The sequence below is a fragment of the Sphaeramia orbicularis genome, chromosome 12, assembly GCF_902148855.1.
Source record: "Sphaeramia orbicularis chromosome 12, fSphaOr1.1, whole genome shotgun sequence".
NCBI classification, from domain to species: domain Eukaryota; kingdom Metazoa; phylum Chordata; class Actinopteri; order Kurtiformes; family Apogonidae; genus Sphaeramia; species Sphaeramia orbicularis.
The window spans coordinates 18874977-18888648 of record NC_043968.1 but is presented as its reverse complement, the minus strand read 5'-3'; the positions used below and the strand labels follow the sequence as shown (position 1 = coordinate 18888648).

General features: G+C 40.0%; 1 protein-coding gene and 1 pseudogene across 1 annotated transcript; one reads left to right on the top strand and one right to left on the bottom strand.

Annotated features, from left to right (window-relative positions):
• Positions 1–556: 556 nt before the first annotated feature.
• LOC115430680 (claudin-5-like) lies at positions 557–1617 on the top strand (annotated as a pseudogene).
• A 1650-nt stretch (positions 1618–3267) lies between these two features.
• LOC115430677 (short-chain specific acyl-CoA dehydrogenase, mitochondrial-like) lies at positions 3268–13323 on the bottom strand. The gene is made up of 10 exons (XM_030150827.1): positions 13229–13323; positions 10835–10995; positions 10611–10760; positions 9383–9494; positions 8133–8284; positions 7832–8002; positions 6940–7077; positions 5048–5143; positions 4900–4956; positions 3268–4796 (listed from the first exon to the last, which is right to left on the bottom strand). The coding sequence occupies exons 1-10, from the start codon at positions 13254–13256 to the stop codon at positions 4644–4646; spliced, it is 1218 nt and encodes a 405-aa protein (XP_030006687.1). The 5' UTR covers positions 13257–13323; the 3' UTR covers positions 3268–4643.
• Positions 13324–13672: the final 349 nt, after the last annotated feature.

The window sequence follows — 13672 nt, the reverse complement described above, 5'->3', positions numbered from 1 at the left end:
ATCACCTTTAACCTGGTGCAATGATTCCATACAGAGAATAAATAACATTCACACAATAATTTCATAAAAAAAGAGGCAAAATAATTTATTCCAACTTTCTGTCTGTCTGTGCCAACATTCACCTTATCAGTTTTTTCAAGACAATAGTTCAGCTTGTTTTCATGGTGATATTCACAGTATTTCCTTCAATATTTCAACCTCAAATTGTGATTCCAAATCTCACCAAACTTTAAACTTTCACCATGACCCTGATGGTGCTTTCATTCTTTATTCGCCCAAACACACAGGAAGAATTACAGGAAGACCCCACACATCTGGTGCGCTCCTCTACTGCTGCCGCTGCTGCTCCTTTACGCGCACCATTACGCACAGACGCGCACGGTCGCACGCACGTGAGATGCCGCTACTGCTCCCGTCCGGCGCTCATTGGGTGACACAGAGATGCGTGTGGTGCTGATTGGCCCAAAGTTTGTCGGGTTTGTTTTGGTGGAAGTGAATGAGCAGCGTCATACTGGTGGTCCCATAAATGAAAAGCCACGGAGCGCACGGATTCAGTGACCAACAGGGGTAAGACTGAGGGAAGAGGACGCTTTAACTTCCAACTTTCTACATCAGATTATTCAAATAAGAACCATGCTTGCGGCGTGTTTGGAGTTCCTGGGCCTGGCGCTGTGCGTGTCGGGCTCCCTGCTGGTGATGATCGCCTGTGGGTTACCCATGTGGAAAGTGTCCGCCTTCATCGACTCCAACATCGTGGTGGCGCAGACCATATGGGACGGCCTGTGGATGTCCTGCGTGGTCCAAAGCACAGGACAGATGCAGTGCAAAGTCCACGACTCGGTGCTGGCCTTGTCGCAGGATCTGCAGACTGCTCGGGCCCTGACGGTGATCTCCGCCGTGCTGGGGTCGTGGCCCTCACCGTGACCATCGCCGGGGCGCAGTGCACCAACTGCATCAAAGATGAGACGGTGAAGGCCAGAGTGGTGAACGCGGGAGGGGTCATCTACCTCATCAGCGGGCTGTTCGTGCTGGTGCCTCTGTGTTGGATGGCCAACAACATCATAGTGGACTTCTACGACCCCCAGGTTCCCCCGTCCAAGAAGAGGGAGATCGGGGCGGCCATCTACACCGGCTGGGCGGCCACGGCGCTGCTCCTGCTCGGTGGGACCCTTCTGTGCTGCTCCTTCTCCCAGGGGGTGAGAGGCACGTATCCCATCAAATACTCTCCCACCAAGAGCATCACAGCCAACGGAGAGTTTGACAAGAAACATTATGTATAAACCATTTTTATTATTATTATTGTTATTATTTACATGTGGACGTTTGCTTTGGGCAGAGCAGAGGCATGTCCAGATATTTCAGCCAAACTTTCTGTTGAAGTTTGATTAGATGTGTGCCTGTTCATACTTTGGTGACATTTTGGTACACTGAGGTGGTGTTCAGACGGGGTCCAACTGTGTACTCAGAGCATGACACTGTAAAATGTGGGTACATAGGAACGAATGGGGCAACACTGAACTCAATGTCTGTCTGGCAGAAGTGTATGTGATTGTACCAGTTTTTATTCTACTTTTCATCCATCTCACCTCCCTAACACACCCTGTTCAGAAAAGGAACTGCCACACAAACCTCTGGCCTACATTACCAAACAGTTACACATATATTAATTTTAATTTGATCACTGTTTCATTTCTAAAAGCAAGTCTGTGTAGCAGTGTTGGACAAAATTACCCTACAGGATTTACAGGAGATGGAACTGAATTCATTGCAATTCAGAGAAATTCATTCTTATCACATATCAGTGAGAATGTGATACTTTTAACACACATTTTTCCTCCAAATGGAAGTATAGACACTAACATTAAGCATACATTCCCTTAATGTTGAATAATTAGCAACATCTTCATGTCAAAGTAATCAAATGAAACAATGTTTTGGGAAATGCAGTTATCATTTATTAAAGTACTTTACAGGGTACGTTGTGTCTGATGGTTCACAGTTCAGCAAATGTTTTGTCATTGAGGTGGCATCGTTCTGACCTGAATATCTTGCCTGCAACACTAAATATCCTCTCAGCAGGTGCAGAGGAAGCAGGTACGGCCAGATATTTACATACAAGTATCATGAATGTCTTTGAATTCTAATTGTACTTCCTGGAATTTGAATTTGAATCACAATTCCATGTCCTGTTTGCAATCTCAATTCAAATTCAAATTCAAGAACTGAATTGGAATTTAGGGGTCATTCTCAATTCAGCTCAGAATTTTGTACAGCCAACCTGTGTAGATTATTTTGGTCAAACTCTCTGACTTCACAGACTCAGCCGAGACTAAAATGTGTCTCCACCAGTGTTTTGTCATAGCGCAGGTTGAAACCATTGTCTGCAGACATGGGTCAAGTGCTGAGCCACTGTCTGAGGCCTCTGAATAGCTGCAGAACCCCATTGTAGTCCCCCCACCCCGCCACCCCTTTATTGTCTCTGTGGACTAATTTTGTGTACTGCTTATGAGATTGGTTCCCACAGTGAACATGCAGCAGACAGTGAGACCTATTCAGACTGATGTGCACTCTTGTTTTGATCAAAAGAGGGAATTTGCATGTGAATGCATGTACAGTGATTTGTACTTCCTGTCATTTTTTTTTTTTTTTACAGAACAAAATTTTCTAATAAACAGATACCTTGAAGAAGTCTGGCTTCATTACATTCATTACATGCTTTATTCCATGATGACATTGACATGTAGTGCTGTTTTCCTGTGTAAATCTTTATTAATCAGTGCAAACAGGCTTCTAGGCGTCAGTGGGCCAAATCTGGTATTCCAGTCAATGTCTCACTTATTTAATGAGGCCAAAGGGCATCCTTCTAAGTCTCGCACGTGCCCTTCTTTGTATACAGATTAAAAAAAACAAACAAAAGCCAGAAAATGACGTCAAAAAAATCAGTTGTTGGGTTCACACACCCAGGTGGACTTGTGTTCAACTGCCAAGTGGCCATCACAGGAGTATGGAAGACTGGCTTTAACAATACACCCAGACCACTATCATCACCATCAGTACAATCAGCGGGGTGCAACGACAGCGTCAGGAAGCTTGGCCTAGATCTGCACCAGTGGAGCAATCAGTGCCCTCACGTGGATAAACATAAAGAAGAGCGTGCAAAGATGCACACAAACAAAATAATGGAGGAAGAAAACACAAAGGAAAAAACACAGGATGTCCAGGAAAATTACATTTGATCAGGGACAAAATTAAAAAAGGGGGCCTTTATATTGAAATTGTGTTTTATTATCATTTCCCACAAATAAATTACAATAAAATATGTACATATCATTGAGGCACAAGAGGTCTGTGAAAACAGCTGATGGCACACACTGCCTTAAGCACACAGCCTCATACAGTCTTTACAAACTCAGATTTAATTCCAGATCCCTGCTTTTCTAAGGTACAGGCCAGTAGACAGACTGCAGTTTATTATTCAAGCATTCATTTTACCTATGATACAGACATCTAACACCTTAGTCAGTAAAGGTGTAAATTCTGTGTATTTATCTTATTATGTGTGAGTGTGAGGTTTTGATTACAATGCTCCATTCTGATGGAGAAGGAATCTGAAAAATGTGTGAAGCAGAAAAAAAAAAAGGCACAATATCGCCCTCTGGTGGTGAAAAATCCTCTCATAATCAGGCATTCAGAACTGTTGATGGGCTAAAGAAGTGATACATTGTCATAAGTGCTCAGAATCTTTTTTTTCTGCATCTCATTCTATCCTACAATAGTCTAAATGACAGTTTTTATTCGGATCCCACTGGATATAGATTGTGGAAAATCTGTCATGAGATTACAGGTAATGACAGGGGTAAGGACAGTGATATTACACCTGTCAGTTCTTGTGTGTTGAGGCTGTGTGGGATGAGATGATGAGCTGAGGGTATTGCAGTTTTTGGGGTGGAGGGGAGGGGGTCTATTTTAAAGCCAAATCTTCAGGGTAAAGTATTCTTACCACATGAGCCAATGCCTAAAACACACCAAGTGGGAGCTCCACCATATGGCATTTGTTCTATGGATTGCACATCATCTTTTCAATGGATGTAAACCCAATTAGTTTCCAAGTGCAATATCTAACAAATGAACTTCTTGTGTGAGCATGAATTTTTGTTAGGGTTAGAAATCACAAAAATTGAGTTATCAACTTATCACACATTTTCAGTAGATTTACAGCATCTTCTGAAGACTTTCTAGACCACTTCTCATTAAAGAAATAGCATATATGGAGAAAAAGGCCCGATAAGCTGTTAAAGAAGTAAAGAAGAAAAGTAAAGTAAAGAAGTAAATATAGAGACATTTTTTCCATGATAACATTCTGTGGTTGTCACTGAGACAGTTGAGGTAATGCACATGTAAAACTGGCTGAATGCTACTACTGCTGTAGTGTAGTCCTGTTTCTAAACCCAATGCAAAGGCCTGGTGCCAAATCTATAAACACTAAACCTTGGCTCATATTTGGGGTTAGATCACTCCACTATCCTTATCTTTATGAAGTCCATATCTTATCATCAGATCATGTCAGGAGTTCATATCAGTGGAGTTATTCCAGATGTGGGGGGAAAATAGTGTGCATTGTACCAAAGGCATCGACGTTGTGTCTACTGTTGGTATTCTTTTAGTAACTGGCCCGCGATAACCAGTCTCTGGATCTCACTGGTGCCTTCGTAGATCTCGGTGATGCGAGCGTCACGGTAGTGCCTCTCCGCAGGCATGTCGGTCACGAAGCCCATTCCACCCAGAATCTGGATTGCCTGATTTGAAATGCAAACAAACAAATGTCAACCCTTCCTCAGAGGCTTTGTACGGTATTTTTACATGATTTTTTTATTTTTTTATTTTTTTTTTACTTCTTACCTGATGTGCACAGTATGTCGCAGCCTCAGATGCTGCTAGTTTTGCCATGGCTGCTTCCTGTAGGGAAAACAAGGTGGGGGGTGGTCACAAGTTGAAGTGTACTGGAAAAAGGTCAACAGTCAACACTGGACAGTCTGGGTGTGCATACCTTGGTGAAGGGTTTCTTAGAGTCTCGTAGAAGTGAAGCCTTCCAGGTGAGCAGGCGAGCGCTTTCTATTGCCACAGCCATGTCAGCCAGTTTAAACTAGACAATGGAAGAACAACCTGGTTAGTGTAGAATCAGTTTGTTGACAATTAGCAATAATGTAGCTGCTACACTGGAAATTGAGCAGAAATACTTGGTGCAAAAATGTAGCTTCAGTCCTTGGCCAGCATGAGAATATCCATAATAGAACAATATTTGTACATTGATTTTCTGTAACCGCTTAATCATCTATGGGGTCACAGGGGTCTGTAGCGTATCCCACCTAACATCAGGCAAAGGCACTTTATGACCTGCACATGTTACCAGTTCATCACAGGACAAATGTATAGAGACAAATAAACATCCGCTCTCACATTAACATTTAGGGTCAGTTTAGAGTGATCAATTAACGTGCACGCAGAAAACTGGAGAAAACCCACTCAGACACAGGTGAACATGTAAACTCCACATAAAGACCCCTGTGGGCTGGCCCTGGGCTCGACCCCAGGACCTTCTTCCTGTGAGGTGAAGTACTAACCACTGCTCATAAGTAACAACACACCATGCCCTATCAGAGCCACGAAAATGCATTTTACATTATAGAACTTAATATCATTAAGTTACCATACAGGAAAACACTTCTCTGCTGATTTTTTTTTTTTTTTTTTTTTTAAATGTGAAGATTTAGCATACCATTTAAGGTGACATTTTTCTCAGTTTTACCTCCAAAACAGCAGCTTCAATACAAGCATTAAAGGGGTCATATTTCGGTAAATCCCCTTTTATTAGTCTTTGGTACATTTATTTGTGTTTTTGGGCCCTAATAGTTCATAAAGTTTGAATTTGAACTCTCCAGGCTCTGCAAAGCTGTCTTTTTATCCATTTTGGCAAAAATTGAAAGGATTTCTACAACCAATTTTAATTCCTGCTTAATTTCTTGCATCCATAACTAGTTAGGTCACAACATTTGCACATACAAGGTCAAGACTTCCAACGAAAATTTTCCGAGAACGCCATAATTGTTTGTCAGCAGCAGCGGTTGTAGCCCATACTGAAGATATGTCCAAACTTCTAGCCAATTACCTAAAATGTTCAGTTGTTGGTTGAATGGGACAGAGCAGCACAGCCAACAACCTGGAGGGGGTGGGGTGTGAAGTGGCTCATTTGCATTTAAAGGGCCAGCGCTCAAAACGACCTTTCTGGTGTCATTACTCAAAAATAGGGTTGAAGATGGACCTGTGAATTTTAATTAATGAAGAATTCAGACCCAAACATAGCATTTACAGCTTATGTAGACCATAGGGAAATGTTTTAAAATACATAATTCCATTTTTTAAAAAAGCAAAATATCACACCTTTAAGTCTCAGCTGTGGGTTTTCGGGAAGAAAGGAGGACATTTGCTTCTGTGAAGACATATATCAACAAGACCACCCCTTGTGACAATGAGGACTGCCCTGCACCAATACCCCTGTTGCTCCCCGCTCCCCTAACAGAATCATTATCCCCTCACCACATCTGTGCCTGCTTCTCCTATGTACCCCCATGAACATGTAATGACCATGAAGGACCTGAAAAATGTAGGTCAACATTGTCTTCCAAGTCTGAAGACCAAGGTCAACACACAAAAAAGTTGTCCAAAAGCTTCCCAAGTTGCCCCTAAATACCAAACATGAAGGCAATTGGGCAATTTGGTGATGAATAATTGCGTTGATACTTATGGACATATAGATGCATAGACGGACGCTGCAGGGTATGACAATACAGTCAAAAATTGTCAAAACTAATGGCCAGAGTTCCTATAGCACTACAAGTACTGCTCCTTGAAGCTTATTGCCCTGTAGTTGACAATTATTACCTGTATGGCCTGCAGTTTGGCAATGGGAGCTCCAAATGCGTTGCGTTTCTGTGCGTAGTCCGCAGCACAGTCCAGAGAGGCCTGAGCAATACCGAGAGCCTGAGATGCAATGCCTATACGTCCACTGTCCAGGGTTTGCTGTGGGAGAGAAGTATTAATACATTACTGGTAGAGTGGAAAGGTAGTGATATGTCAAACTTAATCCACAGTGAGGAATTCGTCATTATTGGATTTACTAAATTAATCTGCTGTGATTTAACTGGATTTATTTAACCCATAAAGACCCAAACATCCACTAGCGACCAAAACTATCTACTGATCTACCTGTTGATCCACTAATCCTATTAATCCATGTAAATAATTGGTATAAAATACAGTCTGTCATCTTTTCATGGTCAACAGATATGACCCATGTGGATGTTCAGAGGCTCCGTAGTGAACATGGAAACACTGTCATCTTTGAAAACATTGATTCACCTGTAAAACCCATAGAGCTGGATCAATGACAGTGGATGGAGATGCTTGTTTTTACATTCAGTTATTCATATCTTTGCTTAAAAAGTCACTTTTTCTTCATTTTTCTGTGTTTTGAAGTGATAACCTTTAAATTTACTGAGTTTCCATTCGCATCTAAATTAAGTACAGGAAATTAAATAGAGGAAAATGCATGATTTACAGTGAAGAACATAAAATATACAGAATAACAATACAATAAATGATGATAAATGACTTAAGTAAAGGTTAAATAGAGAAAAATTAATTTGGGAACTGCCACAAGAGTAGCACTGGGTCTTTATGGGTTAAATTAAGAGGTTAAATACGACATATTTGGCTGTTTGTCAAAAATATTAGTACAATAACCAACAGTTTAGGGTATAAATGAGAGAAATACCATTGCAATTTTAAACCCAGCACCACGAGGACCCAACATGTTTCCCAGTGGTATCCTGCAGTCCTCTAGAATAATGTTAGCTGTGGACGAGGCTCTGATACCCAACTTATCTTCCTTTTTCCCCAGAGACAGTCCTGGGTGTGGCATAGGGACCAGGAATGCACTGATACCCTGCAGATAAGGAAGCCAGAGAAACAAACAAAAGAAGCCGTTTAAGGAAGTAGAAAGCACAAAGGTGAGGGGGAATGGCTTTTGTTACAGTCATATTGCTCAACAGAACATAAAAAGTGTAGTATCATGCCTTGTGCTTGAGCTTCTTGTCTGTGGTGGCAAACACGACGGTGGCAGACGCATCCCAGCAGTTGGTGATCCAAGCTTTCGTTCCGTTCAGCACCCACTCATCTCCGTCCTGACTCGCTACAGTGGAGGCAGCGCCCGCATCACTGCCGTTACCTAACAGAATCACACAAAAGAGAAACCTCACAATCAAACGTCTGCCAGGTGTCAGCGTTGGCCCCGTGAAATGTGTGTGAAAGATGACGGAGAATTCACACAAAACGAGGGAAACCCTTAAAACACAACGCGGATATTCAGCCTGTCCTGACCTCACACTTTGTAATTATTCTGGCAAAAGTGACTTGTAGAATTCAGTTCAGTTTCAAAGTATTGCAATCATGTGCCGTTTCTGAGTTATGAACCTTTCAGAGACCTGCCCATCTTGTCCTTCACATATTTTCTTTTGCCGTCTCACTTATACTTGTTAATTTTGATTAATGTTCTTATGTGTGAAACATTAGTATCCCTTTTTCACCAATAAAGAATTCATCCTTTCCCATTAGCCACCTAATTTTGATCTGTTTGATGTATTTTCACAAGACAATTAAATGCTTTTGACCCAGGAAACTGGTTTTCTGCTAAAACCAAAAAATACCCTTGACCTGAACACTACCAAAGCATTGTAAGCACATTCTAATGGATGGGGAAGTCAAAGCCTAAAAAAAATAATGTGCAGTCGCTGAGGAAACACAGTGTGTGTAATTTGGTCATAGTTTCAGGAAGAACTACAAAGGAGCACAAATAACACATGATATGACATACTGTGTGCTAAACTAGTTACAGAGTTGGCCAAGGCTGGTTTGATTTAAATGCAAGAACAAATAAACACATTAAAACAAATGTAAGAAGGATTACAAAGACTGAAAGAAGTTACATAAGTGACCACATTATGATCTGTATGCATTGTGTAATGTCCTTTGTTGCTGATACTTTCGTGACTACAACAGTTCCACTCAAAGCTTGTGGAAATGTATTCGGGTTCACTAGATGGCACCAAAGTTCCAAGAATCCTCAATGGCACTGGTTCAACACCCAGAATTCATTTGATTGAAAATTTCTATGGCAGGAGGACCACAACCACTCTACCTAATGCACAGTATTTCCACTTTACAATTCTGACCTGTCTGTGTTCATTCTTTTATGGCAAAGTTTGTATAATAACTAAAATTACACACACATGCAGAGATGACGGTGTGTTTCATGTGAAACATTTACCTGGCTCACTGAGGGCAAAACATCCCACTTTCTCTCCTGTGGTGAAAGGTGTGATCCACTGTTTTTTCTGTTCTTCTGTACCAAACTTCAGAATCGGTCCAATGTAAAGTGACTAAAAAACAGACAAATGAACACAATAAGGCCTGGAACACAGTGGTTACCTGTTGAATATGAAGTCGTCCTGACACCCTTTTCATTTTGGTGCCAATGTTAACAGAATAAGGCGCTTACATCAGCTGTATGACAGGTGCAAAGGGATGGGTATTGTTAAGATCTTATTGATACTGCTTATCGATACTGTAATGGTATCCTTACCTGTGCTTTTCTCAGGTTAGGATTGTTTGATTTTTAAAAGCACTGCTTTGAACTAATTGCCATCACAGATTGTGATTTTGTTTTGACAGTAATGTGAAAGAAATATCACTCATAATTTTCCAGAATAAAACTATATAGACTTTTTCTTCATTAGTATTTTGACAGCGTAGTAGTTTAGGCATATCCTCCAGATCTCTAAATCCACCTGCTCTGATCTCAGAGGCTATCAATAACAGATCAGATGATGCTCTGACGATTTCATGTGATGATCTATAGCAGGAAAAAAGCTGTCTACGGGTCACATTTATTGTCCAGGGGGGGCTCTAGGCTGTTAGCTTACTTGCTAGCTTTAGCTAGTATGCTAAATGTGCATAATAAATGCAGGGCAGATCAACCAGCATTGTGTGGATGAGAGTCAAACTGTGCATTTGTTGACCTGCACTTAACAAATTTTCACTGGATTTCATAAAAGGTCATTTGTTTTTCTGCCCATATATGTAAAAGCCTTGTTACTCCATGTCCACTGGGGAAGTGTCCACTTTTCCGTGTAGTTCTCAATGAACACCGGCTGCTACCTCGAGGATGTCTCTGTGTTTGAGCTGGTCAGAGCATCTGTTTCACAGACATGGAAAAAAAAAAACAAAAAAAACACACAACCCTCCTCTTTTTCAGCTCAAACTACATTTCCACAGAAATTAAATCAGACTAATAGCGTATCTGTGGTAAAAATCAATGTAGAATCTGACAGCAGCGGTGCCACAGCACCAAACATGAAACTGGTGAGAACAGACACATATGAGCAACACACAACAGTATCAATGCCACTACAGAGGTGAGTTAACCAGTATGGTACGTACCCCAGATGTACAGATGTTTATATTGATACACATTGATGATGTCAACTTGTACTTACATTGTTTACTGAGACTATGACGCCGGTGCTGGCGCAGCCTCTGCTAATTTCCTCCATAGCCACACTGTATGCCAGATAGTCCATCCCTGCCCCGCCAAACTCCTCTGGCACCTCCATGGCCATCACCCCCATCGCACCCAACTCCTGAATCTGGACAAGCAAAGAATATTTATTTCATATCAATCAGCCTGTAAGGATTCAGACATCACACTGTGTGTCTGTACCTGTTTGGCAGGGTAAGAATGCTCTTTGTCAAGTTTGGCAGCAATGGGGGCCAGTTCTTTGTCGGCATAGTCTCTGCAAGTCTGTCTCAGAATCTGATGCATCTCTGGTAACTCTGCCAGCGCAGACAGACTCCGACAGCTATGGAGACACAGGCCCAGAGCTGAAGACAGAAACAAACATGTTTTAACGCTAAAAACATAAAAAGTACTTGTAGGTTTGTAAATTCTACTATATACAATAATTCCACAGAGTAACAGTGAAATTTCAGTGTAAAGGACTAAAATTAACAGTCCTTAGTAGCTTTTCTAAGCTGAACCAGACTGGTTTTGTTCATGAAAATGTTCCGTCTGTCATCAAGGAGACTTCATCAGTTCTTCATCATTCAGAATTGATGCTCGTGGATGAGAGACTCAACATTTTCAAGAACAAAACCAGCCCATTTCAACTTCAAAAAAAAAAAACTACAAAGGATTAATGATGACCTGGACAAAAGAGAATCTACATGGACAAAATGAACACTTCTTTCCATTAATGAGTCATCTGTTCATTATTTTCTCAATGTACTTTTAAACATGTAATCTTTAAATGTGTTTTCTGTTCAATGGTTATTCTTTCTAATTAAACTGTCTCCTAAAAGTTTGATGAGTGATGAAGTCAAGAGTCACTTTTAAATCACTTTTGACAACAGACCAATTTTTTTCACTTCAACAGATGAATGTGTAAATAGCCTGAGAGTGTGAAACTCTGCAGTCACACTAAAATATACCAAACAAAAAGAAACACGTGTTTGGTTGTAGGGGAAGTTAATATGAAAAATTTAGAACAAAGTTTTCCTCATTAATAAAGTCATATAAATAGTAGCTTTTAGGCTTATAGGTGTAAAATCATTGTAATTTCACTAAGTCAGTTACTGAATTTATTTTACTTAAGGATAAAAAGACACAGATCCTGTCCCTCTGACACTGAAGGGTGTAGTACACGTCTTTTTTTCTTTGCTGTGTTGATCCTTTGATGAACAGGGCTGAATGGTGCCAGCCATCACTGCTGAACAATAAGACTCAGCTGCGGTTCCAAAGATGCCCACGGCATGCCAGAAGTGACACAACGTTATTATGGGTGTTATGATTCACAAAGTTCTCAGTTAGATTTGATTCATTGTGATTTCCCTGACAAAGTGTTAAAGCTGAACTATAAATCAATATTACAATATCAAACTGGATTTTAATTGAGATAATAATAATAAAAATCTCAATGCATCATGTTCTTGGTTCTAGAAAAAATAAGCAAATCAACAAGAACCTACATTTTCCAGTAATGTCACACCTTTCCTTTCTTTATAAATTTCAAAGTAAAGTGAATCAATCTTATAACGACGTGATGTGCTAATAGTGTAGTGAAGACAATAAAATGATATTTACAATGGTTTAAAAAGCCGCAATTGATATGAGGAGCTTTCACTTGTGTTTTTTGGCATTTTTCCATTAACGACTATTTGAATTAACAGTTACTCATTTCTTTAGTGTCAATAAACAAACAGATATAAATAGCTATATACAAACACAGCTATTTATATACAAATAGCTATATTGAGCATATTATTCCCTTTTAATATATTTGCTTACAGTCAGCTCAAAGTCTCAAAACCATTAAAGAAAAAAAAACAAAACAAAACAAAATTCGCCCTGCTGATCTTTTTTGCCTCAAAAACACAAATCCAGACACCTGATTTGGTGATGGTTAAAATAAGTAGTAAGTTGAGTTTTCCTTCTTTTATTAAGTGGGGTAAAGGGGTGTTTTGAGTCAATGATTACATGCATCATACATTTTCTTATTTAGATTTGACAGCACTGTGCTCTGGTTAGCTATGCTCCAATTATGTAGGTGAAAGGTCACCAGCACCATCAGTCACCTTCATTAAAAAAATATCCGATAAACGCCAGAAAAAGAAACTCTGGAGGATTCAGAACTTTTAGATAACAAGCTGTACCAGTTCCCCACAAATAAAATCACTTTACACCGAACAGGTGACTTATTATAGATAGCAACAAGCAAGGCTACGATTTTGTAACCTACTTTAGCCGAGGTGCTAGCAAACACCTTATAATTTCGCCAGCTATTGTATATACTTGTCCACTTGACAAGATTTGTAACCAAGAACAGTATTTTTTCTCTTATAACAGCATTATCTAGCCGTTTTAAATATCATACTGTTGAACCAGACCGTTAACTTCTGTATTGAGTGCATGGTTATGTAGCAGGCTAAGCTAACTATGCTTCACAGTATACATAAGTATATACACAGGTAACCATCACAACTCATATAAATCTGGCTTTTCCCACTGCAACCACGTCTTCCTTTTGTATTTTAACACATGTTATTGTTGTGTACCCACCTTTCCTTGCTTTAAAAAGGGCAGCCATGGCTCCTTATGGTCGGTTTGATGTAACTAGCTACAAACTAGGGGTGCTGATGCGTTTGGGTGCTATCGGTTACTGTGTTTGCTTTATAATGCTTGAAACTTGGTTAGGTCATTTCACAATATCATTTCGCAATTTTACGTCTTTATGTTTTTATATAGCTATATCGCTATCAAACAGAACCAATAGGCTTAGAACATTTTCACTTTAACAACTTCCGGATATTAATAAAGTAACAAGGTACTAGCTACAAGGACATTGAACGCATCAAATGACCTACTCTTCCAGTCAGGTTACATTTTAACTCAAACATTGAGCCATAGACAGACCCTAATTAGCTTATTAAAGTTATATTTTTTATTTTTTCACCCTGGAAAAAAGAGCATATCAAAGAAAAACAATTTAGGTCTTAATTAACT

Bases quoted from the DNA above. Each gene is read 5' to 3' on its own strand.
- LOC115430677 (XM_030150827.1), bottom strand. From the start codon at position 13,256: ATGGCTGCCCTTTTTAAAGCAAGGAAAG. The intron at 10,996-13,228 runs GTGGGTACACAA...TTCTGTCTTCAG, and splicing joins CCTTTTTAAAGCAAGGAAAG to CTCTGGGCCTGTGTCTCCAT. The intron at 10,761-10,834 runs GTACAGACACAC...TTGCTTGTCCAG, and splicing joins ATTCTTACCCTGCCAAACAG to ATTCAGGAGTTGGGTGCGAT.